Here is a 26,228-nt window from a genome sequence, read left to right on the forward strand (position 1 = left end):
TACAGGTCAGTCCTAGTTATTTTTGACCTAGTCTCTGAACTGTTTGACAGATCATATCTCTGCTTTATCAACTAGAGTACTACATTAAACTGCAATGGTCAGGCCTTTTCTTTGTCCTGATAAGTGTTTGAACACTGACATCTGCAGTTCAAATCTTTAGTTGCTCTGGAAACATGCTCGATTGGTATAATTTTCTCCTTATATCATGCAGTCTATTTCCGTCTCTAGACCCTGCCATTTTAATTGAGTTTAATAATCTACAAATTCTTTTTTTATTTTTTTATTTTTTTTTATTTTGAACAGGGACAGAGCATATTCATAAACATTTCTGTCAATATGCCAGAATTAGCCTAAAGGCTATTTTTCATCCGCAGTCCCGGCCTAGACAGTTGGTAAAAGTCACCCTAAAAAAGAAAAGAAATTACATAGTTCATAGCACTAAATAAAAATTAAAATACATTTAGTAAAATATCTATTATGTTAGCATATATACTCTAAACACATCAAAACAACAATCGGACAAACATTACGTAAAAAACATGACAACGCATAAGGAAAAAAGTCAACAGTGTGCAACGAGAGCATGTGTAGAAATAGGCTAATGTTGGCAGATCTGATGATCAATAAGCCATTTTCTTAACTGAATTTTAAATGAACTATACGTGTTTATATTTCTGATAGTTATGGGGGTGAGGTTCCACTCAGCAGCAGCTTGAACAGAAAAAGCAGTATGACCATTATATTTATCACTTTAAACCATATAGTTCTAGATTATAATACACATTTAATGGAATTAGCAGAGAATTGTTTTGAAAATCTAGGCTTCGAGAAATTACTTTTATTTTGAAATCTAGGCTTCGGAAACCGACTTTTATTTTGAAATCTAACCAACCGCTCAAACGCGGAAATGTCAGAACAAAACAAAAGCAGAGACATAAAAACACACGACCAGCGATTACATTTATGAAATTACGTTAGAAATGACCTGAAATGGCTTGCTTTATGTTGGTGTATACAAGAGTACACACAGAATAGTACTTGTTTATTTAACTTTGCCATGGTTTGGGTGTTTTTAATATTCCCGTGAGACAGGATGTTTAAGAACATGTTTAGATCAGGCTGTTTCGTGCGAACTGCTCATGTCATTCTGACCTGGCTCACAACCTTAGTGCTGTTTCTGCACAACACAGGTACATTTGCATTAATTTGATTCCATTGTGTGTGTGTGTGTGTGTGTGTGTGTGTGTGTGTGTGTGTGTGTGTGTGTAGTTACGTCTCTGTGTTCTGGATCTGTCAGATATGATGTAAGTAAGAGATGCAGATCTCAGGAGATGTCAGGTGTGTGTGTGTGTGTGTGTGTGTGTGTGTGTGTGTGTGTAGTTATGTCAATGTTCTTGATCTGTCAGATATGATCTTATGTTCTGCAGATCTCAGGAGATGTCAGGAGCGAGGAGACCTGATGTGTGTGTGGTTATGTCTATGTTCTTGATCTGTCAGATATGATCTTATGTTCTGCAGATCTCAGGAGATGTCAGGAGCGAGGTGACCTGTTGCACCCGGTGATGTTCAGCGCTCTGGTTCTGCTCTCCGTTCTGCTGTACTTCACCGTGTCTCTGATGGATCCGGGTTTCGTTCTGTCTGACGATGACACGAAGGTAAACAGGAACGTGAAGTCTGTTTTTAGAAAATATCTTGCTGAAGTGAAACCTAGAGCGATCTGTGGACTCTTTCAGGGGGCGTCAGTGGTCCGTGATGAAGAGCTGGAGAAGATGATTCCTCAAGAGCATTGCTCCGTCAAGCAGCGGCGCTGTGGATTCTGCTTCTTACTGGTGCTGATATACACCCACACATCTGGGCAATCACAGGAACATCAGCATAGAAATGTTTATTGTGACCCTCTCCATTGACTTTGCATTGAAGCTGGTCATTTCTGACTTATAACAAAAATCAAAATGTCTAAAAGCTGCTCAAACAAGCTAAAGAAACAGAAATAAGCGAAATCACGGACCTACGTGTTCAATTTCGTGTGTCCAGTGTGTGTGTTTCAACATATATATGTATTATAAAAACTGCGTTTCTGCATTCTCGCAATACAAAGTCAATGGAGACGCTTGCATTGGTTTCAGATGATGATGTGGTGCTCTGTCTGTGTGACTGAGTGAGTTTGCATTCTGATGTTTCTCTGTTCATGTGGACCAGCAACCGATGAGGGCCCGGCACTGCAGAACGTGCCAGCGCTGTGTGAGGCGTTTCGACCATCATTGCCCCTGGATCGACAACTGTGTCGGCGAGAGAAATCACAGGTGGTTCCTGCTGTACCTGTGTGTCCAGTGTGCTGCTGTGTGTTGGGCTCTACAGGCTGCATGGTGAGTGTGTGTGTGTGAGCACAACATGCATTTGCTTTATTGAACTGCCAGCGCATTTAGTAAAGATGTTCAGAAAATACCACGACATATTATAAACATTTATTTCCAAATTAGACCCACTTTTGTGAATTAAACAACATAATGAGGTCATTATAATGCAGTTTCTCATTTTTAGGAATAAGTTGCATTGTGCGTTTTTAGAAAAATGTACAGAAAAAAAATGGTTAAAGTATAAATAAGTAATAAAAATGAGAATAAATTAGATTACATTTATTACAATAAAAAAAAATAGGAGAACATAAATCAATTTAAGTAAATAAATGTGTTTAAAATAACTTTATTTAAATAAATAAATCCAATTTGATTTAAATAAAAAAAGATTTAAATAAATCATGCAATTTTTAAAGAATAATATGCATTATTAGAAAAGTGTTTATAATATACATTTGATTAAAATAAAAATGATTAAAATAAATAATAAATCAAGTAAATGAGTATATAAATGTGATTAAAATAACTTAAAATTATTGAAATGAATCAATCCAATTTGATTTGAATAAATAAATAAAATATGATTTTAATAAATAATGCAATCTTTTAAAGAATAGTGTTAGAAAGTAAAAAGTAAAAAAATTTAAAAATAATAAGAATAAAATTTAAACTAACTAAACACATTTTTGAATTAAATAGAAACTAAATTAATACTTTTAAATAAATAATTAAAATAAAATAATAAATAAATTTGATCTAAAAAAATAAATGAATAATACATCTAACAGTACAGTGCTAGTAAGTAGAAAAAAGACAAAATATTTGTTATTATATATATATATATATTCTCATAGAAAACAAAACTAAATTGTAATAATTTAACAATATTACTTTTGAATGGTAGTGTATGTGGACTATTTGTGTAAGGTAAGGGTTAGTCATAATTTATTACCATTTTTTAAACTATGGCGAATAAACTGTCTGAAGAAACTTTGATGTGACTGTATAATGCATCAAAGCAACTATGATTGAGCTGAAGTGTGTGTGTGTGTGTGTGTGTGTGTGTCTCCAGGTCCGGCGTGGCGTTCGCCTCCTCCTGGCAGCAGTGGTTCAGTCGGAACGGGTTCTTGCTCGGGGCGATCGCTGTGACGGGGGTGTTTTCCGTGGTCGTGTTGCTCCTGCTGTGCATTCACCTGTACCTGGCCTCCGCTAACACCACAACATGGGAGTTCATGTCACGCCACCGCATCGTCTACCTCAAACACCGCGACTCTGAGGACAACCCGTTCGACAGAGGAGTCGTCTGCAACCTGTGGGACTTCTTCTGCGTCTGTAGGACGGTAGCGTGGGAGAGGATCTACAGCAGACACGCCAACGGGACTGTATGACTGATGATCATGGGGGAGAAGTTTTTAGCTCTTCAACATTGATTGTGTTTTATTAATACTAATGTGATGTTGTGATTTACGTTATGTAGTAAACCTGCAGGGAATATGTACTGTATCTAATTGATGAATGAAGAATCATTATGTGCCATTACTGGTTGTTCATTCATGCTAGCAACGAGCTAATTCGTGCTAGCAACATATTAACAAAAGCTGCGTCCGAATTTGAATAGTTCCCTACTATATAGTATGCCAAAAGAGTAGTATGTCAGAATACTTAGTATTCGAAAAACAGTTGGCGAAAAGTCTTCTGAAGTGCGCAATGATGGGCACTTTACTATCCCATGAGGCCACAGGAGAGGATTTATGAATGGCAGTGAAGTAGGTCACATGATAATGACAACATGGCGGATGTAGTACGTCCATTATGCTACACACACTCATATTTTATTGAACATAGTTTTTAATGCTTGTGAAGTTCAAATTCAAATGTAGTATCTATTTAGACAGTATGTGATTTCGGATGTGTTAAAACAGGCTAGCAATGTGCTAATTCGTAGCAACATGCTAAATTATGCAGCATGTTAAAAACATGTTAGCAACATACTCATTCATGTTAACGTTTAAACATTAGCTATGTGTTAAAACATGCTAGCAAAATGCTAAAACATCACCAACATGTTAATGTTTACAGTGTGTTAAAACATTACTTAATTCAAACTTAATTCATGTTAGGGTGACCAAATTATTTGATTACCAAAAACCAGGACACTCGGCCCAGCAAACACATGGGCCTTCTCATATGATAGTCGAAGTTTACTCAAAGATACCTTATTAATTTCAATACATTTAAAGTAGGTTATGCCTCCTCTGTATGGACAGAAAATTGTTATAATATTGTTATATGAAAATAGGACATGTCCTGGGAAAACAGGACAGTTGGTCACCCTAATTCATGTTAAGCAAAGTGACATGCAACATGCAAAGTAATGCTTGACACACTTAACAATATGATAAAACATGCTAGGAAGCTTATAAAGTTTTTAAACTTCAAGAGGATTTGTCAAGCCACCATCAAAAATAAGAAATAAATTCTCATGAACTTTACTTTAGGTGTCTTTTTTTTTTTTTTTAACAAAGTCCGTATTTTGTTCTTTAAAAAGCCAACTATTTTCTACTCATTTGTTGCATGTTGTACATCTGTGACATGATTCTTTTCCCATAACAAGGGACAGTTTGTGTGGTTCTCAAGAGTTTTAATTGGTTTGTGAGGTTAAATTTATATATGACAAAATAAACTTTTGCACACAATGTCGTATCGACTCAAATGAATGATTCTTCTAAGCCAGAAAAAAATGCTTCAGAACAGCAATGCCTGAGTTCATTCACCCTGTCATTATTAGGTAGAAATTGTGAGTAAAGATATTTTTTAAATCCTCATCCAGTAAGTCTCAAACGACTGGCAAAGTCATGCAAATTCATTGGGGCAAGAGGCCTTTGAAAATGGGAGGGCCTTTAGGTTAAAAGTTAACAGTTTTGTGGGTTTGTAGTCCATTTCTATCTACACTAGTGTAAAAAAACAAAACAAAAACTACACTCCCTAAAATGTCACAACACAACATAAAAACGTATAAACTTTTGCCTTTTCCCTTTCGCCTTTATTTGACATGACAGTGGAGAAGTGATAGAGAGAGAAGTTATAGACCTGAAATATGACCATGAGCACGTAATTATAAATAATTACATGCTCTATATCCTGTGAACTACCTGGCAGACACTTTTAATTAATGCTTTCATATAAATCTAACCCATGACCTTGGCGTTCCTTGTGCCACTCTATTGTTAAAGCTACAGGAATTAGGGTCCATTTACATATTTTTAACAAACAACATTATATAAACAATGTCATGTGTGTTTAATTGCGGTGTTGTGTGTTGTGTCAGAACCATTTTAAATACATTCGGATGACATGTTATGAGAGCTTCGTTGAAATGCCGCCCTTTTTGTGGCGGTTCCAAGCAAAGCCCCGCCCCCTTGTCCCACCGTCCAATCAGAACGCAGATCCGGGGACTCACGTCGAGCTCGGCGGGTTGTTCTGGAAGGGGCGGAGTTGATTTTTCGAGCTCGTGAGGGGCGCGTTCTGTCCGAAAGAGAGCGCGTGAGAATCTGCGTTCGTTCCCTCGCCGTAAGTTTGTGTGTGTGGAGCAGCGCGGGCTCACTCAGTTCTGTTCCTGTCCTATCATAGTCTCCAGAAACCGACTTCAAGGAGGACGATCTTCTACCTCAACGAGTTTAAAAATCGCTTGATTCTCACTGAAAACTCCTCTCGTCGTGATCAGTGAAATCATGTCTGCTTCAGCGGCTAAAGTCAGTAAAAAGGAACTGAACTCGAACCACGACGGAGGCGACGAGACCTCGGGTAAGAAAGAACGATCGGCGGCCATTTTCAGTTTCTATTCTCTCCCCAAAGGGGTTTTATTCGTTATTTTCGCTAGTTTATTAGCAGCGGCTCGCGTATGACTCGTTCCTGTAGACAGTGCGGGGTGCAGTGCTTGTGATTGGCCGTGGGTCCGGTTGGATGTTCTCGGAGGAACGGCAGCAGCCGGTAGCGGAGGCCATGTTTGATTTCTGGCCGTGCGCGAGCTAAGCGCGCCACAAAGCACCATTTGAACACAAACAAAAACCGTTATTTGAAAAAATCTAATTCTAAGCGCGGGAGCTTATTTGTGTTACTCGCGAATGGAATTTTCGAAGAAACGCGTGCAGTTGAACAGCGTGGAACATGCGGAACGGAAGCGTCCGCGCGCTGCTTTATTGTTGTTGTGCTTTAGCTTAACGTTAGCCTAGCCACGTCTCCGCCATGATGTAGCACAGACTAATGGTTGTTTGTGGACTTTAAATGGTGAATGATAATGGAAATGAACGCCGAAGCGACTTTACACGCTCGTACGATTTTGTGCTCGCGACGGAAGCAGGTGCAGCGCGAGCGATTCTGTGCACATTTAAACCACGCGGCTTCTGCGCGGCTGCCTCTCAGTTCAATGCATTGGATTGTTTTCGCGTCACACAAATGTACCGTTATTTAATCATAACGTTGCTTTTGTTTTTAAGAAATTATGCACAAATATGCTTGTAATTGCACTTTTTTTATTATTCTTTACATAGTTTTTTTCTTGAACATTGTTTAGAAAAAGAACAACAAGAAGCCATCGAGCACATTGATGAAGTACAGAATGAAATTGACAGGTATGTTGAGCTTCATTGAATGCATCATCTACGCTTTAAGTAACAAATAAGTAACGCTTGTGAATGGATGTAACTTTTTTTTCCTGATCTTGTCCAGACTTAATGAGCAGGCGAGTGAGGAAATTCTCAAAGTTGAACAGAAATACAACAAACTTCGCCAGCCGTTCTTCCAGAAGAGGTCAGAACTCATCGCCAAAATCCCCAACTTTTGGGTCACAACATTTGTCAACCACCCACAAGGTAAGATCCCGTGCAAACCCTTGAACTTGGTTCACGCTGTGTATCCGAGCTGTCTAATGTAACGCGGCTTGATTTGTGTAGTCTCCGCTCTTCTTGGGGAGGAGGACGAGGAAGCGCTTCATTATCTGACCAGAGTAGAGGTGACAGAGTTTGAAGACATCAAATCCGGCTACAGAATAGATTTTGTAAGTGCTTAAAAAAGTGTGATTTATGTTTTTGTGGCTTAGAGTTTTCGTTTTCACAACTCACCATTTCGCCGTTTCGTTTTAGTATTTCGACGAAAACATGTATTTCGAGAACAAAGTCCTTTCCAAAGAAATTCACCTGAACGAAAGTGGAGACCCAACCTCAAAGTCAACAGAGATCAAATGGAAACCAGGAAAAGTATGGATGGATGTTTGTTAACTCCGAATCGTACAACTATTTGACAAAGAATGCAGAGTTTTTATGTGAAACCTTTATTCTTTCGCAGGACCTCACAAGTCGGGCCAGTCAGACACAGAGTAAAGCGGGCAAGAAGAGGCAACACGAAGAGCCCGAGAGTTTCTTCACCTGGTTCACCGATCACGCCGATTCAGGGGCGGACGAGTTGGGCGAAGTCATTAAAGACGACATCTGGCCCAATCCCCTACAGTACTATTTGGTGAGACTGGAACAACAGCCACATACTGATGGGAAAATGCAATTATTTTTGCCTAACTTTCCATTCCAGCTTGTTAAATTATGCTACTGGACAGTTCCTCCTTTTTTATTGCAGTTGATTGGAAATTATAGAGTAAATAATTTGCATTTCAAATCTTGACTTATTTATCAACTTAATGCAGGTCCCAGACATGGAGGATGAGGAGGGAGAGGATGAGGAGGAAGATGAGGAAGGCCTGGATGATATTGATGAAGAGGGGGAAGATGACGGAGAGGAAGATGATGATGATGATGGGGAGGTATGTTGCTCTGTTATATATATATATATATATATAAACACACACACACACACACACACACACACACATAAGAACACTTATAAATGCACTCTTAAAATGTTTGAAAGTTATTTATTTAAAAAAAAACTTTTTTTAGTATTAATCAACAAACTTATTATTTATTACTTTGATGATTGTGTTATAGCTTATGAAAACCCCAAATATAAAATCTCAGAAAATTTGAGTTACATGAAGTTGGGGGAAAAAAAATAAAAAAATTAAATAGGAGTTTAATTACAGAAATGTTATCCCTCTGAAAAGTATTGATGATGCATATGTAAATAGTTATATATATACACTAAATATATTAGTTTCACCTTTTGATTTGAATTACTGAAATAAATTAACTTTTGCACCATATTCAAATTTGAGTTTCATATATATATATATAGTATACACACATGCCTATACATTTCTATATACATGCACCTCAAATGAAAGGCCTCTAATTCATGTATTGTGGTGTTTCAGGATGATGATGGCGAGGATGACTGAAGCTGAATTAGAGGAATATTATCCACATTTCCCAGTCGTTTCCAAATTGCTTCTTTGGCTTTTTTGTTATTTTTGGGGAGCAAGATGCTTCTTTTTCCTCTTCAGATTGTTTTTTGGTTTTGAGCTCCATCTTTCCTCTATCCTGAACTTGCCATGTTGAAGTCCCAGACTCACAATAAAATGACTGCAAACCTTGCCGACATGGCATCTACCATCTCAATTTCCAAACGCATTTCGAGGTAAAAAGCAAAACACTGTAGTTATTGGCTGCACGCCGTCTGGAGTAGACTTGCGAATAGTGTTTTCTGTTTTGTTTTGGTTTTTTTTTTTTTATAAATATATATGTACAAATATGTATTATTTTTCTTCCTGTTAAAGTTTTGTGTGGTTAATTGAACAGAAGCCATGGTGCGCAGTGATCCGCTAGCTCTAGCGTTCTCCACCGTTTTGTTACTTTATTCTCGGTGTGTAAACCCTTCACGTTTAGACATCAGTAGTTGGTCCTCTTGTAACCATGTCAGTTCAGGAGGGCTGAGGAAAGAGGGGGATGTGGACACCATCATTGAGTCTTTGGTTTTTATCTTGTCTTGTTTTACAGACATTCACCAGATTTGAAATGGATAACATTTTTGATAAAGAAAATAAAATCTTCCAAAAAAAAAATAAAAGAAATCATGCTTGTAACTCTTTCCCCTTCTTATTCACATAATTTGTGTAGTGGTTGTGTTACCGTAAGACACTTATAACTGTTCAGTTGGTTTTGCTCAATAAAACACTGTTTGGGATTCATCCAGTTGCAAAGAAACTGCAATGAAGGTTTTTATTTTTTATTTTATTTATGTCAATAGGTATTTTCATTTCACACAGGTCAAAAACAAAACCAGGCATTCTAGTCTTGATTCCCATATAAATCTCTTTATTAAAAAGTATAAATTGTGGTCTGGCTAATGGTCAACTTCTGAAAGATTTGGGTGTCATCAGCAGTGTCGATGCGAAGTGTTCCTGCAGAAGTCTGTCGATTATGAGCGCCACAAACGTCTGGTCCGACGCGTCGAACTCTTCTCGGTTCACCGTCCTGGGCCAGTCGCTGGGCTGAAACGCCCAACCTTATCCAAGAGGAGGCATCACATCATTACACACTTGCACTGAGATTTCAGGTTAAACGTATAAGAGAAGTTGTTTAATTCTTGTTTTTAAAGTTATTACTGTAAAAAATAAATGTTACCTTAAATGTGTCATTTGGAATGAGTAACCCACTACAAATTAAACCAGAACTTTACAGGTGAAACAAAATTAGAATATAGTGCAAAAGTTCATTTATTTCAATAACTGGTGAAGGTGAAACTAATATATATTATATAGACTCATTACATGCAAAGTGAGATATTTCAAGCCCTTGTTCCTTGAAAAATCTTTGCATACGAGTCTATATAAGATGACGCCGTAGGATCGCGTCATGTAAGTGACGCTAAAGGGCGCCTAAAACGTCAAATATTGAAGCATGGTCAAAGGTGACGCCTTGGGGTGAGAATGCGTTGTAGTTTTACCTTTAAGTTGAGTTACTGAAATAAATGAACTTTTGCACCATATTCTAATTTTCCGAAATTTCACCTGTATACGTGTGTACAGTGATTACATGTAATCTGGATTACAATCAGATTACAAAAATTACTCATAATTAGATCAGTTGCTACAGTTTTCCAATAGATGGTTTGATGTTATTCTCACAATGGCAGTAAATTATCCATTGATTCTACTTTAACTTTCTAAAAATGTCACTTATGTCTTGGTGTTCAGAAGCTCAGGAGTTTCACACACAGACCATATTAGTCACTGAAAACACTGCATTTGATCACTGGATTTACACGTTTCACTTTTAACAAGTGTTTTCTCAACATTAATCAAGTTGATTGCATATTTATAATCATAAACCAGTCTATATATCTATATCTATCCATCTATATAATCTCAGAACAAAACTACTTAGGCTATGATTCATTACTGAATTATTTATAAAGATATTTTCTTACACATGGCATCATTTTTAAGTATTGTACTAAAAAAAATCTCAAAGAACAAAACTGCTAATGTTGTTTCATTTACCTAATTACTTATAAAGTTGTATAACGTTATACACTTGTATACAGTTTTAAACACGGAACACGCACCTAGGTGTGTTTTGCACCGCGGGCAGGAGGCGACGGTCCACGAGTGACCGGGGAACCAGGAGAAGTGGCTGTCCGCCGGCCAGTGCTTCAGAACATCTGCTCGCTTAAAAGTCACGACTTCAAACTGGAAGCCTTGCGGATTCTCGAAGAGCTGAACCGAGACGCGCTTCCCTGCGATCACCGTGTCGTTCCGGTGTGACAGAGCCAGGCGACTGGGCTCGTACCTCAGATCCGTGTCTTCCGCCACCTCGTGCCCGCAGGACCGGCACAGCATCAGTCCCGAACACCCGAGACCGAACCGAGCCCTCGCACACAACAACAGCGACACAACAACAACAACATCAACACACCGCGCGGCGCGAAACATGACTGGAAGAAACATCCTCAGAGAGACTTCCCGCCACTGACACGAGCGAAAATAACTCGTGTTTCTCGTGTAAAAGCTTTAAAACACGTTTATTTATAACATGGATTAAAAAAATGTTTTTATAAGCGAATTAGCAAACTGCATCGCTAAGTTCCTACAGCTGAAATAGACATCACCACGTAAATGACAGCGCCCTCTAAAGGCGGGATGAATTAGTTAATTATTAATGAAAGCGCTATATAAATTAGCTATATGCTTTCAGCTATATAGCTATAAGCGCCTCATTCATTCATATAATAATTCATTCAAAATAACTCGTGTTTCTCGTTTAAAAGCTTTAAAACACGTTTATTTATAACATGGATTAAAAAAATGTTTTTATAAGCGAATTAGCAAACTGCATCGCTAAGTTCCTACAGCTGAAATAGACATCACCACGTAAATGACAGCGCCCTCTAAAGGCGGGATGAATTAGTTAATTATTAATGAAAGCGCTATATAAATTAGCTATATGCTTTCGGCTATATAGCTATAAGCGCCTCATTCATTCATTCATTAACAGCACGTCCGGCACGTTTTAATGGTCCCCATCATGTGTGTTCATAAAATACAATGGATACAATATTCAACTTTATTTTTTGTTTAAGTTAAATTGAAATAATGGCGTTGTTTGGAGGTTTTTGGTTGCAGTTCTATTAAGGTTTAATTTAAGTTTTAGACATGTGTTTAATGTTTTTTATTTAATTGTCATATTGTTTATAAGCTGAGCTGTATTTAACTGTTCTGAGAAAAAAAATAGAATGTAATGATATATAAACAATTCTGAGGATTAAAAAAAGCAGAATTGTGAGATTTGAAAATAAATGCAATTAAATTTTTTTTATTCCCTCGCGGAAAACAATCTACCATATCGAGCTGACGTAATTAATAGAAATGGATCTGATGAACTTTGTGATGTTTTGAGGTATTAATTGGTGCTTTTACTGATCCACACTCATAATACACTTGGTGTAATTGTTTAATCCTAATGCCATATAAATTCATAAATATCCACATCAATATACAGTGCATTTCATCTTATATTACACTCCATCATAGTCCAAAAATTAGGGGAAACTGATTACAGTTAACAATCATTAGTCTAAAACAGATAATAAACTTGGGTTGGGGGATTATTTTCATGAATTTGAGATTGACTGGATATATTGAGACACCCACATGTATTTGAACATCATATAATTACATGCTCAGATAAATGAAAACAAACTTAAAGTTAGGATGGCATGATGCTCTATTAAACGAATCCTCTACTCTTACATGAACACGTGTGTCCATTGCTAGTACTTCGCTTCAGTGTTAGCGTTAGAATAGTTAAGGTTATAATATTTCCACACACTTCCATCCCTCAGGACCTGAAGAAGGCAGAGCCCAGCTCGCTCTGGGGAGGCGCAATCTGCTTGGTTCGTAAAGACGCCTGGGTCAGAGAAAGTACAAAAGTCAGTGTGCATTAGTTATTAAAGGGATAGTTCACCCCAAAATGAAAACTCTGTCAGTAATTACTCTCCCTCATGAATAAAGATGAATATAAGATGACACTCACCTCTAGAAACTGTTTGAGTCTGGTTACCGAGCCCATCTGACCAATGCTGGTGACCGCTTCAATTCTGAGGGAATAAAAAGGTTTAGTTTAATCAATAAGTGAGCAGTTTACACCAGGGGCCAGTTGGATAAACATAGCCAAGAACTAGTATGACCAACTAGCAGTTAGTTGGGGGTAATCAGTCTTACGGTTCGGTATCAAATTAGACCAAAGTACGTTTTAATGTAACTAACTTTGTAAGACTAGTCTTACAGTTGTTTATGCAACTCGCCCCTGGTATTAATATTTGTTTTTGAGTATTTAATAATCACAAAGACACATTTCTTCAGGGCCTAAAATTGTATTTTCAAGACCAAAATGTATTTTCGATGCTTCAAAACATTGTAACTAACCCACTGATGTCACATGACTACTTTGATGATGTCTTTATTTCCTTTCTGGACAAGGACAGTATACCGTACACACATTTACAATGGAGGGATAGAAAGCTCTCGGACTTAATCTAAAATATCTGAAGATGAACGGAGGTCCGATGGGGTTGGGACGACATGAGGGAGAGTCATTAATGACATCATTTTCATTTTTGGGTGAACTAACCCTTTAAGTGAACGTAAACAGTTAAAAAAAGTAAACGTGTGTCAGCATCAGTGTATTCGTTCTTAAAGTGACAGTAGCCTAATTTTCCTGATGCTGTCCGTGTTTATAATGTTAATCAAACAACAAAGGACAAATAAAAGAATACTCACTGCTCTTGATTAAATAACCTTTTTAACTTTAACAAGGATGTTTAATTTATACAGTGAAGGGTCATTTTACATTTGATTGCTTACATATTCAATTTCTCTGTACCTGAAATCTACCGGAAAAACCTTAAAAGCCCTGCTTATTGCATTTGTATTTTTGTTTTATTGTGCTTTTGCTTGCAATCTAATTATTTGTTGTCTTTAATAAATGTATATTAGTTAGGCTAGTAGTTTTAGCTGTGGTCTTGAAATTAGAATAGAGAATTGTGAATCTTCAATGGTCATAAATTCCTGTTTCATGGCCGGTAAAACATATTTATAGCAAGTACATTTCCTTAAGTCATCAGCCAATGGCAGGAAAAGTAATTTTTAGGGCTTGCACCTGATTTTAGGTTAATTAATGGATGAATGATATATATCAGGTTTATTTTGCATGTATAAGGCAATAAAACAACACATTCAAAGTATAATATGGAAAAGTCTAAAAAAGACATGTATAAATACCTTGGGAAGTATTCCTCGATAATAAGCAATATCAGTTTCCAGAACTGGCCGCGATATTGTTTCATTAGGGCATTTCCACAGACCTAAAGAGATGCACATGCCAAAAAATATTAAGTGCGGATGATAATAAAAAACAATTCGTTTGCAATAGGAAGACAAATTTACCTCCAGGAAGTCGAAGAGGATAGTTGCCGTGATGTCAGCGATCGGCTCCATGTTGAGGATCTGGGCCAGCCAGCGCCAGCCGTGACTCAAGCCGTGAGGATGAGGCTGTCAACAGAGACAAGCTTATATTACATATTCACATTCATACATATGACCGTCGCATACAGAATCATTCTCTATGGTAATATTGACCCTATAAAGCATATTCATATTTCTAAAGCCTTGTGTCAAACTCCTGGAGTTCCTGGAGGGCCACAACCCTGCAGAGTTTAGCTTCAACCCTAATTAAGCACACCTGATCAGCTAATCAAGTCCTTCAGGCTCATTTGAAAACTGCAAGTGTGTGTGTGTTGAAGCAGGGAACTGAGTTTGACACCCTGAAATGATCAACTTGATCAGAACTTTACTGATAAACAAGTCGCCTGATTGATTGGACCTTTTTTGAAGCAAATAAATGTATTATTATAATTGTACAAACACTTACTGGATTGAAGAAACTTAGATTTCATTTATTATCTATACATGATTTATTAGAAAAATCATGAGTATCAAATGTGGTCATCGGAAATCATCTCAATCATCATTGTATTGCATTGCATTATAAGATTTAAATCTACAGAGCTTTGATCATACTAAACATTTAAATATATTCTTACTAAGACATATTATTGCCAAATATATTTATATGCATATTACATAAGTATCTGCTAGACTGTTATAAAGATATGATTGAATAAAACTGAGGTGTTTTTTTTTCCTCTTCGAGTGTGAGTTTAATATTTTCACCTGATGTATCAAATCTGATACTCAATGTAAAATACATATGCAGACTTTAAAAAAAATATTTGTCTAAAGGTTCAATAAATTGTTCCATTTGACTATTATTTCATAATTGAAGCTTTAGAGGGTTAATGCATGTAAATGAACATGACTAACCCCTTGTTTGCCAGTGTAAGGCCATCTCATCTGGATTATCGCCGCATAGAGACGAATCATCCCAGACATTCTCTTCAGGAAGCTGTCCGGCCCTTCCACTTTGGAGTTGTCCACACGGTATCCCAGAATCCTGATGGGAAAGGTACAATCATAATGCTTTACACTTCAAAAAATATTAAGATTTAGATATTAGATATCCATTTGGACACAGTTTTAACATAAACAAACTGATGCATATTTGTCAGTCATACAAAAATGAAATTTCTGTAATAGTTTCAATTGATTTAATCTAACACATTTAAACTAATTGAATATTTTGCTTGTTCAACAGTTAAATTTTTTCAATTGTTTTCCACATTTATGCTGATTCTAAAAAATACGAATCAATGCGTTTTGAAAACATGATTATTTAAATAAAATCAAATGCAAAAAGTTAATAATCCACTATGCCATGACTGTTGTATTCCTGAATAATATGCATCATCAGTTTATGTTGAAACTGTGTGATCCAAATGGAGGGAAAAATCAACAAAGACATTCGTTTTCCTCTTCCAACCCCCTCTTTTTTACCAAAAGGGACATTTGTAATTCCTGAAAGCTCAGAGGTGCCAATGGTGATCAAGACCTGCTAATTATCGCACCTTATGAACAGTGGGGGAGCTGTAATCTGCTGATTGGTCCGTTTGAATGTCTTTAAAACAGCAGGAGTAAACGGTTATGCGTCTCCCTCGTCTACTTGTGATTCGAGACAAAAACGCGTCTTAACACCAGGTGTAAACGGCCTAGATATTGCTTTAAAGTGTCAGGATGTTCACTAACAATATATCGCTGGTCAAGCATTTCAAATGTATTTTTTACCCATAAGGTCTTTAGTCATCCGGCCTGAACCACTGTAGTGAAACCACCCTTACAATATGCAAATCAAATACAGAAATCAAAGTTTAACTTCCGGCAAATTTAGATTTCCTCTGGCAAGAGCCCATTTCCAATCCGTCGAAATCGAGGCACTAATCAGAAACGTTGGGACGGGCTTTACACGATGACGATAGCGCTGGGATTTTGAAGCAGGTTTTTTAGCCTACATTACAAAGATGGATGCCGCCATCGAACATCACTCGTTCGAATCAGCTATCGCGTCTGTTTTAAGCGATTTGAACGTTTCCTTTTTGTTAAAAACCGAGCAAAGAACAACATTCTGCATACGTCATCTCCTTCATCGCTCTGATTGGTTTTAGGTCTACCCGCGATTTCCGTTGGTGACGCCCCTCAGGAAATGATTTGTCTATGACGTTTTGGTTTTAACAAGGCTATCTTCATTTAGGGACCGTTCTTGTATTGATCTCAAAAGATAAAAAGAAAAGTCCAGCCATGCATTAAATAACATAGAAAAAATGAATACGGGTCTTTTTAGACCCATGTTATGCATTAAAAGGGGTATCCATAGCTCACGCATCAAAGATGATGCATGGACAAACAACTAAACACCAATGCAGCAGATGCAAAAACACACTCTGTGTGAACGGCCCGTTAATTTTATTGTATAACATTTTTAGCCACAACTTTCAGTAGATCCAGCTGATCGAGCAATCCTCTTACCTCTGGTAATCCTCCACAGATGTGCCACGCTCCATGGGTGGGTAGTGTGGCACAGCATACGGGCACTTCTTGTGGAGGTGGGCGAGTATAAGGTCCCCAATTTTAGGATGCATTTCAATTATTCCTGACGCCACAGCGGCGATGGGGAACGCTGCCGAATGATTGGACGCCACCTCCTCTTCGCCTTGTTTCTGCAAATGCATTATTAAAATCAACTTTATTTGCCTTCAAAAATCTACTCGCTCTGTGTAAAAACCTGCCTTACCACAAACTTTTCCGCCAGTCTGTAACTGACAAACTCCAGACCCTGCGGATGCTGCGACGTCGACACACTCTTTCCAGCCGTCACCACTGGACGTCCCGACAACAGCTTATCGATCTTCTCAAAGGCCTCCTTCAGCGGGGAACCTACGCACATGCAAACCACATTTAAAGAAAAGTAACGGTATAAAATATTCAGTGGAAATGCAAACAAATGATTTTGGTTTTTCTTGAAAATAACTGCACATGTTAGAACATCCAACAACCAATCAGATTCAAGCATTTAAAAGCCCAGTAGAATAATTAGCACTTAATATTCTCCATTCGCACTGTGTATTTCAACATGGAGAAGCTACAACGGAGAAACATGTCAGCTGTGTGTGTGGATGCTAGAGATGCGATCTCTCCTTTTAACTGATTTTCAGGTAGATGAACCAATATCGATTCTTTACTCTTTACACGCCGTCGAAATTTCCGGCTTTCACTGTTATACGGTAGGGGGCGCTATGACATAATGCCACAGAAGCTACAAACAAGCAAAAAAAGAAGCAGAAACAAGCGATAAAAGCATTGCTTATGCACTTTTTGGTTCAAAATGTTGCTTTTTTATTAAACTCACCCACAATTCAAGTGTTGATAAAAAAATAAGGCATGAAGCTTGAATAAGATGGTTCTGTTTAAAAGCAGAACCTTCTTTCTTTTTATACATTGTATGTTCAGATATTCACACAACAAAATATTCTGGGGGACACGACATTTTTTGTGAGAAAATTATCAAAAACGTTGGCGGTTGCGGGGAACTTTTTATTTCATTTTTAAAAATGCTGGCGGTGGAAGAGTTAAATCTCACAATATCGATTTTACTATATAATGTTTTCAGCTGATGCATGATCAAAACTTGACTAAACTTTATTTGTATTGCACCTTCTATCAGAAAGTAGGGCTGTGAAACGATTAATCGCATCCAAAATAAAAGTTTGTGTTTACATAATATGTGTGTGTCTAGTGTGTATAATAATTTTGTATATATAAATACACACACATGCATGTATATATTTAAGAAAATGTGTTATAAATATATCAAATATTTATATTTATGTATAATATTATAATTGTAGAAATATACATAAAGTATATCCATGCAACTATTTCTTAAATATATACATGCATGTGTGTGTATTTATATATACAAAATAATTATACGAACTGCACACACATATATTATGTAAACACAAACTTTTATTTTGGATGTGATTAATCGCGATTAATCGATATGTTTGTGTACAACTCAGTGTTGATTATTCAATCGATTTGATTAATAAATAAACATCATTTTCAGCTAAATGCAAGGTGTTTTCAGTAAAAAATGAATAATTTGTTCACCTGAGCTGTTTGCGATCTGGCTCACGGGTGTGGTTGCAGCCTTTTGGAGCTCCATTTTTAATTTCTTCATCTGCACACATTCATAATATAAAACCCAGAAGGGGAAGATAGTTATACAGTACAACGGCACACAGTATCCATTATCCAATGAGATGCTCCTGCGAGCTGACCTGCGTGTCTTTGGCTTTGCTGAGGTCTTCAGAAGCCTGAGCGCACTGGTTGGCCGATTCCTGCAACGCTCTGTACCATTGTAAAGTGCTGTCATCTGCTCCTGTCTGCAAACCTGCAGAGGAGAGGAAAAACAAGTCATTTATTTGTATAGTACTGTATAGCCATATTGTATTTATTATTTTGTCTAGTATATACAGTATATAAGTTTTGCAGGCACACGCCTCAGCGTTTGAATGCCATTAAAGGTTGTAGCATCTGTCATTTTCATTTGAAGTTCAAGTTTGATTACGAGGTCTAAAAGTATATATTTTATAAACAAAACGGACATGGATGAATCATTCATATCTATAACGTACAAAATACAGTGGTGTGAATAAGTTTGGACACCCATGCTAAAGTTGCCTAAAAAGGGATATTGATCTTTTGGATATTGATCTTAATGCCTTAATTAGAAAAATGAGGAAAACTCCAACCTTTAAGGACACAAATTTTCTTTGTGAATGAATAATGTATCATAAATAAATAAATGTTTTTCCTTAAAATACAGGGTGCATAAGTCACTGCACCCCTATGTTAAATTCCCATAGAGTCAGGCAGATTTTTATTTTTAAAAGCCAGTTATTTCATGGATCCAGGATAATATGCATCCTGATAAAGTTCCCTTGGCCTTTGGGATTAAAATATCCCCACATCATCACACACCTTCCACCACACCTAGAGATTGGCATGGGGTACTTTCCATAAGATCATCTTTCAATGCAAATCAAACCAGCTAACTGAAGTAAAACCATGCCAATCTCAAGGCATGGTGAATGGTGTGTGATGATGTGGGGATATTTTAATTCCAAAGGCCAAGGGAACTTTATCAGGATGCATATTATCCTGGATCCATGAAATAACTGGCTTTTAAAAATAAAAATCTGCCTGACTCTATGGGAATTTAACATAGGGGTGCCCTGACTTATGCACCCTGTATTTTAAGGAAAACATTTATTTATTTATAATACATTATTCATTCACAAAGAAAATTGGTGTCCTTAAAGGTTGGAGTTTTCCTCATTTTTCTAATTAAGGCATTAAGATCAACACCCAAAAGATGATTTTTTTATTCCTCTTTTTAGGCAACTTTAGCATGGGGGCAAAAACTTATTCACATCACTGTAGATAAGTGTGCATTTCATTTCATGTCCACAAATATTTGCATGATGAACTTTTACATGCATGATCTCTTGCTCCCTCACCTTCTCTTTTGGTTTTCTCTATAGTGGACATTGCAGCATTTTTCTTTTGCTCCTCTTGCTGGGCTTTCAGCTCAGCCTGCTTCTTCTTCTCCTCCTCCTCTTGCTCCTGTTCTCTCTTCTTCCTCTCAGCAGCCTGTGTCACCTCTTCCTGCAGGCCTCGGACCAATGACCTCATTTCCTGTAGCGCTCGCTCCGCCACAATCAAATCCTCCACGCTCAGAAACTGACCCTGAGAACAATTTACATGTTACAGTGATGCGTTTAGCAGACACGGTTATCCAAAGCGACTGGAATTGAATATAAGACATATATATTAGCAAGTGTTGGGGTAACTCATTACGAGTGACTTGAGTTACGTAATCAGATTACAACAAAAAAAAGTAACGGATTACTTTTTTACAATTTACAACAAATTATCCAAGTTACTTTTTCGAATAAGTAAGTAAGTAAAACCTTTATTGTCCCACTAAGGGAAATTTGTCTTGGGCCATCACCCATGCTGCCGTCAGTATACAATTAACATACAACAAATTTAAAAACCAGACAATATTAATAATATAAATTGCATAAGTTACAGCTCCATACCGCCACCATTTAACATCTTTACTTAATAATAGGGCTGTGCAAAAGTTAATTGCGATTAATCGCATCCAAAATAAAAGTCTGTGTTTACATAGTATATTTGTGTGTGCTGTATATAATTATTTTGTATATATAAATACACACACATGCATGTATATGTTTAAGAAAATGTGTTATTCCTATATAAAATATTTATATTTATATAATATAGATTATGTATTTATATATATATACAAAATTTAAGCGCAATTAATTCTAAAAATATATACATGCATGCATAGGTATTTATATATACAAAATAATTATATACAGCACACTCAAATATATTATGTAAAACAGACTTTTATTTTGGATGCGATTAATCGCAATTAACTTTTGCACAGCCCTACTTAATAAGTAACGGTAGTTATGGTTTCACATTTATTGACTGACAGTTCTTCTGTCAACATGTTGAGAGAAATAAAGTGAGGAGGCATTGTGTGTGTGTGTGTGTGTAAACATGATGTTTATTTTAATTCTAGACTAAATGTGAACGCATTTACTCATTTCACTGCCACCAAAAAATCAGCATTCCTCAAAATGAATAAAAATAATGCAATTATTTATAATTAACTATATTAAATTACACAAATACACTATATGTATTTTTTCTCACTTGTTCTGCTGCTGACCTTCCATGATCTAATTCAACCATACTAATAAGCAAAAATGACTTTAGATTAGATTTAGAAATATGAGAGTTGAACTTCCTTCTCCTGTATCCTATTGTTCTTTAATCCAGAATGGCATTTTACGTCATCCCAAACGCGCAAGGTGCATAATAGAAAACAGAAAAGTGTTTTATTTAACTAAATACATCATAATCAGCTAAAACGCATGTGCGGGTTACTTTACTTCCTGAAGAAGTGCGCACCCGAGTCAAGGTTCGAGTGCACCACTTCCAAGTAGTCTCGGGTTCGGTACCCCAGTGCGCACCTGAATCCCAAGTCATGCGAACCGTGCCCCGATCCGAAATAAACTGCCAGTGTGAAAGCACCCTAAGTAATGCAATTAGTTTCTTTTTTTGGGAAGTAACGCAATATTGTAATACATTACTTTTAAAAAGTAATTTGACCCCAAAACTGATCAGCACTGTGTGTCGACTCACGTCTGCGGAGGCCGGCACCACATCTGACACCTGTGAGCACAGCTGGTTGCCACGGGTGATGTAGGGGGTGTGGTCAAGGGCGGAGTCTGTGTTTGTGGAGGGGCGTGGCTGTAGGAGCTGGTTGAGTTGTAGCACTTCCTCCTGGATTGCATTAATGGCTCTGTGACGCTCCCTGCCCTCCACCTGCCGCTGGCGCTCGAGCTCCGCCTCACGGAGACGCTGCTGCTCCATCTCACGCAGCCGCAGGTTCAGGATCTGCAACACAAAAAACCCAACAGGTATTGCTATTTACTAAAGGTGTAAATATATCGTGTCACAATATATCGCAAAGCAAAAATGCAACAATATGTAACGTGGATACAGTGTTGGGTGTAGTAATTAGTTACTGTAATTTAATTACTTTTCCCTTGAAAATGTAAAGTAAGGCATTACTCTTCATTTATCTGTAATTTAATTACAGTTACTTCTGATGTAATTGAGGTAAATACTGTGTATAGATCAATCCGATCTCACAGCGATTCGTGTGCATTTTATGGGGTGTCTAAATATTACGACCGCACTCGTACAAATTCGTATGAATTAGCCGTCTTGTAAAATATGTATGAAAAAAGTGTGAAATGTCACGCGATCAGACACAAAACAATAGTGGGTTTAACATCAAAATGTATTGTCTGATGTTCAAAAGTATGTTTTTATAATGTAACCTTCTCCACCTTGGACAGTTTAAGGATAATTCATGCAATTTTATAGTATTTATTTGAAAGAATTAAAACAGATTCATGTCTATTCTTGTATTATTCGGCTGGTTGAGATTGAAATGGGATTTTGAAAGTAATTAGTAATTAAAAGTAATTAAAACATTTTTAGAGAGAGTATCTAATAGCATTGGTAATCTAATAACATTGTTAATATGAGATAATCTAATAACATTATTGAAGAGGTAATTAGTAACTAGTAATTAATTACTTTTTTAGAGTAACTTACCCAACACTGCGTGGATAGTATGAATAGTTCATCCAAAATAAAATTACTGTGTGTGAAAAAAATCTAGTTTTCAGAGTCAGTACTACATTAAACTACTATACATTGAATTGTGGCTCCTGATAATGCCAAATGTCTAATGTTACCATTAAAAAGTGGCAGACATTAGTGGCAAGCATATTCGTCTAAATATAATTCTGTATTTTCAGCTTTTAATCTGCTGTCACTATTGTCCTGTGCATTGGGTTTCAAGCACCAAGTCCAATTCTACATGCATTAGAAAATAACATTACTGGTGTGCATTGAGACAAAACAATGGCACTGATATATTTTCAGATAAGTCAGTGCAAGTTGCTTTCAGTTAAAACAGCTCACTAATGTTTTTTAGCCTTGTCTGTGAAACCGGGGGTTAATGTTTTAAAGTTGAAATGTATGAAGTATATGTTGCTATGAATTATTGATCATGGAATTTTAAACTTCCGCTTTTTAACCGGTTTAATCATACTTTTTGTTTACTTGAAATCTGACGTCTAAATTTTTTTAGATGCTGTCGATAATATCAACCAAATCCTAATAATCTTACTTTCATTCTGTGTCTGTGCTCCTCTCGCAGCTTCTCTTGCCGGCCGATACTCTCCTGCGTCCTTCGAACACAAAACACCAATTAAAACGAATCCTGTACATGACTCAAACACGTGGACTAAATAAGTAATGAATGCATCAGATCAGGGGTCACATACTCTTTCTCCATCATATCTCTCATACTCTGGTGTTCCTGTCTCTGCTTGAGCTCCATGAACTCCTCGAAGCGCTTGAGCTGCTCAGACTCCCGGTTGGCCACTGTGGCCACCAGCCGCTCCTGTTGCTCCTGTCTGAGGCTCAGCTCCATCTGTGAGAGAAAACACACACACACACACACACCAGTGATTTCAGACACAACCAGAGTCTGGTTAGTCATGTTTTGAGCGAAAGGAGCGTCTTATGCTCACCAAAGCTGCATTTATTTGATCAAAAATACAGTAATATTGTGATTTTGTGAAAAGTGTTGTACCTTTGCTCTGGCCTTGTGTTTCTGCTCACACATGCGGATGCAGCCGGCCGTCTGTGTGGCTCTGGGTGACAGGACGGAGATCGACGGGGTTGAGCTCACACTTGCTTCAGGACTGACAACAGGAGCCTCCTTTATTTCCTCTCCTTTCTGACATGAAAAATAAACCATCAGCATTGCAGTGCTACAATCTTATGAGCCTCAATATGACCAAAAATGTGACTTCTTTCACTCAAGCATGAAACAGAACAATATATTTATGAGAATTATGTTGAGCATTAAACTAATAATATGTAACGCATTATCAAAAAAGGAACAAATTAGGGATGAATGATATCGGTATCGGCTGATATATGCGTACATCGGTTGTGCATTCATTACTGCAGTGCATTGTGGGATTGAATAAGTGCACTAGATAACATCCACTATGGTTTCGGACATCATTACAAATGTCTGTCCCCTCAAATAATGCTCTATTTAAGGTTATAGGGGGTGATTTCGGACACAACAGCGATGTAAATAATAAGAAAATAAAGAGTTTACATCATAATAAATGACATAAATAAATAACAATAAATGATGTAAATGTATTTTAGTTCTAGTAGACCCCATAAACAAAATTATGAATATGTAAATGAGCATATTTGGATTATTATTCCACTGTTGTTTCATAGTATCAACTTTTTTCCCTACTGAATGAAATATCCCCACTGGTCTTACAATCTGCATTTAGCTTGTATATTGTTATAATTTCCATCAAAATACATTTAGTGCCTGTAACAACAGATTAATTTAGCGGTTTTCCCTTGTAAAGCAGTGGCATTGGGCACATGTCACTCAAAATGAGTCTGCAGCAGTCACAAAAATAAAACTTTGTGCCACATATTTCCATATTAGTGAATTAATGTGAGAAATATTAACACGTAGAGTTCTGGAGAACAAAACAAAACCTTTAGGAATCCCAGATAAACTTCACGATTGAATCCTCCCTTACATTAGCAAGGTTCAGAGTATCATGTGGTTTTTTAAGTTAGTATTAGTTGCATTTAGTGCTCAATGAATTTCGGACCCCGGTTCTAGCTAATACTTTCCTGGGCAATTTGGGAAGTTTGTATTGCAAAGTCATGTTACTGTCTCTTTAAGATAAACCTATGTAAACCTGATAAATAAATGTAAAAGTAACTTATGTCATGCCTTTCGTGGCTTAAATAAGCAAAGACGTCACCTTCTCCTCATCCTCCTCAGTGAAGATGGAGGCCGGAGGTGGAGAGCTGGGGGACGAAACCTGTCTGGGGCTGATGGGAAGCGAACAGCAGGCGGCGGCATCTTCAGAAAGACCAGGACTCGTGTCACGAACACATGAGGTCAGAGAGCAGGTCTTGAGCAGCGGGCGAGGACTCATTCTCTTCAGAATCTGTCCTGACAGAGGAGACAGACTGGACACCTCGATACAGCCAGCCAGAACATCCTGCAAAACAACAGATGACGAATGAAATAAAAATCACATGAAGAAACAGAAATATAAGAGCCGCCCAATGAGACTTCAGTGATGGTTCGGGTGCATTTATTTAACATTTAATTCCTTTATGAAATATTTCAAAACAACAACTTAAGGTTTTATTGTAGACTTTTCTCTTTAGTTGAGTCAATATGGCTTGTTTCCACCGTGGATCTTAAAATAAACTCTTTTCTCACAATTCTGACTTTTATTCTCAGAATGTGAGTTTAATATATCTTGTGATTATTTATTTTGCTAAAAAAAAAAAAATCTGAATTGTGAGATAAAAATGTGAAATTCACTTTTATGTGAAATGTGAAATTCACATGTACTTTTTTTGGCTCTAGCAGACCAAGAACTATAATTTAGATCCTTTACAAAAAGTTACTGTGGCTACACAGTGATAGTGTCATATAATAATAACATGGCACAGTGATGGTATCATATAATAATATCAATTCACAGTAATAGTATCATATAAATAATAGCATGGTACAGTGATAATGTTATAACAATATCATGCTACAGTGATAGTATCATATAATAATAACATGGTAGTTACAGTGATGGTATCATATAATAATATCAATTTACAGTGATAGTATTGTATAATAATAACATGGTATTCTGATACATATGATAATTACCATATTTATGCCATGATATCATAAAGGTACTTCACAGAGTAACGATACCAAGGCATACAAAAAATGTAAGCAATGTAAGCACCATGGTTAATTTTTGTTAGTATTAAATGTGATTACAGCATCATAATGCTAAGATATGAGCTAAATAACACACTTCTGAAATTGTCAACATGTTTACCTCCCCCTTTTCCAGCCAGTCTGGACTGTATTTGAGCTTCCCCTTCGGAGAGTTTTTCAGGGCCACTAAAGTTTCAAAGCGTAGATTTTCAGAAGGCATTTTTGGGACATTAGGGATTGTTTACCCCTCACTGATTTACTTTACGTGAAGCTATAACTAAAAATCCCGATGTAGCCTGAACAAACCGCCGGTGACAGTGCCACTTCCGCTTCCGACTACAACTTAAAAGTCCGGATGACTAATTAAATACATTTATCGATAATTATCATACAATACACATATAATACAGAAGCGTAAACAGAATAAGAA

General features: G+C 37.0%; 4 protein-coding genes across 4 annotated transcripts; 2 read left to right on the forward strand and 2 right to left on the reverse strand.

Annotated features, from left to right (window-relative positions):
- Window positions 1-910: 910 nt before the first annotated feature.
- zdhhc12a (zDHHC palmitoyltransferase 12a) lies at window positions 911-4,018 on the forward strand. Its single transcript, XM_039687802.2, has 5 exons — window positions 911-1,190; window positions 1,519-1,655; window positions 1,734-1,829; window positions 2,200-2,366; window positions 3,430-4,018. Exons 1-5 carry the CDS (start codon window positions 1,094-1,096, stop codon window positions 3,743-3,745), a joined length of 813 nt encoding a protein of 270 aa, XP_039543736.2. The 5' UTR covers window positions 911-1,093; the 3' UTR covers window positions 3,746-4,018.
- A 1,800-nt stretch (window positions 4,019-5,818) lies between these two features.
- On the forward strand, window positions 5,819-9,387 carry seta (SET nuclear proto-oncogene a). Its single transcript, XM_039686633.2, has 8 exons — window positions 5,819-6,161; window positions 6,931-6,988; window positions 7,086-7,228; window positions 7,310-7,413; window positions 7,499-7,612; window positions 7,701-7,871; window positions 8,053-8,169; window positions 8,680-9,387. Exons 1-8 carry the CDS (start codon window positions 6,089-6,091, stop codon window positions 8,701-8,703), a joined length of 804 nt encoding a protein of 267 aa, XP_039542567.1. The 5' UTR covers window positions 5,819-6,088; the 3' UTR covers window positions 8,704-9,387.
- A 127-nt stretch (window positions 9,388-9,514) lies between these two features.
- Window positions 9,515-11,389, reverse strand: LOC120489556 (uncharacterized). The gene is made up of 2 exons (XM_039686463.2): window positions 10,872-11,389; window positions 9,515-9,809 (listed from the first exon to the last, which is right to left on the reverse strand). The coding sequence occupies exons 1-2, from the start codon at window positions 11,251-11,253 to the stop codon at window positions 9,655-9,657; spliced, it is 537 nt and encodes a 178-aa protein (XP_039542397.2). The 5' UTR covers window positions 11,254-11,389; the 3' UTR covers window positions 9,515-9,654.
- An 849-nt stretch (window positions 11,390-12,238) lies between these two features.
- gle1 (GLE1 RNA export mediator) lies at window positions 12,239-26,122 on the reverse strand. Its single transcript, XM_039687112.2, has 16 exons — window positions 25,920-26,122; window positions 24,822-25,064; window positions 23,600-23,746; window positions 23,289-23,437; window positions 23,132-23,192; window positions 21,568-21,822; window positions 19,839-20,067; window positions 18,597-18,709; window positions 18,427-18,496; window positions 17,048-17,190; window positions 16,783-16,973; window positions 15,187-15,316; window positions 14,251-14,355; window positions 14,086-14,168; window positions 12,839-12,902; window positions 12,239-12,712 (listed from the first exon to the last, which is right to left on the reverse strand). Exons 1-16 carry the CDS (start codon window positions 26,016-26,018, stop codon window positions 12,644-12,646), a joined length of 2,151 nt encoding a protein of 716 aa, XP_039543046.2. The 5' UTR covers window positions 26,019-26,122; the 3' UTR covers window positions 12,239-12,643.
- Window positions 26,123-26,228: the final 106 nt, after the last annotated feature.

Source organism: Pimephales promelas, chromosome 14 (assembly GCF_988280905.1).
Source record: "Pimephales promelas chromosome 14, fPimPro1.hap1.1, whole genome shotgun sequence".
Lineage (NCBI taxonomy): Eukaryota > Metazoa > Chordata > Actinopteri > Cypriniformes > Leuciscidae > Pimephales > Pimephales promelas.

Bases quoted from the DNA above. Each gene is read 5' to 3' on its own strand.
- LOC120489556 (XM_039686463.2), bottom strand. From the start codon at position 11,253: ATGTTTCTTCCAGTCATGTTTCGCGCCGCGCGGTGTGTTGATGTTGTT. The intron at 9,810-10,871 runs GTGCGTGTTCCG...CTCTTGGATAAG, and splicing joins GCGGTGCAAAACACACCTAG to GTTGGGCGTTTCAGCCCAGC.
- seta (XM_039686633.2), top strand. From the start codon at position 6,089: ATGTCTGCTTCAGCGGCTAAAGTCAGTAAAAAGGAACTGAACTCGAAC. The intron at 6,162-6,930 runs GTAAGAAAGAAC...AACATTGTTTAG, and splicing joins CGGAGGCGACGAGACCTCGG to AAAAAGAACAACAAGAAGCC. The intron at 7,229-7,309 runs GTAAGATCCCGT...TGATTTGTGTAG, and splicing joins ATTTGTCAACCACCCACAAG to TCTCCGCTCTTCTTGGGGAG.
- gle1 (XM_039687112.2), bottom strand. From the start codon at position 26,018: ATGCCTTCTGAAAATCTACGCTTTGAAACTTTAGTGGCCCTGAAAAAC. The intron at 20,068-21,567 runs GTGAGTCGACAC...AATTGTTCTCAG, and splicing joins TGGTGCCGGCCTCCGCAGAC to GGTCAGTTTCTGAGCGTGGA. The intron at 16,974-17,047 runs GTAAGGCAGGTT...ATGCATTTGCAG, and splicing joins GACTGGCGGAAAAGTTTGTG to AAACAAGGCGAAGAGGAGGT.
- zdhhc12a (XM_039687802.2), top strand. From the start codon at position 1,094: ATGTTTAAGAACATGTTTAGATCAGGCTGTTTCGTGCGAACTGCTCAT. The intron at 1,830-2,199 runs GTGCTGATATAC...CATGTGGACCAG, and splicing joins GTGGATTCTGCTTCTTACTG to CAACCGATGAGGGCCCGGCA. The intron at 2,367-3,429 runs GTGAGTGTGTGT...GTGTGTCTCCAG, and splicing joins TGGGCTCTACAGGCTGCATG to GTCCGGCGTGGCGTTCGCCT.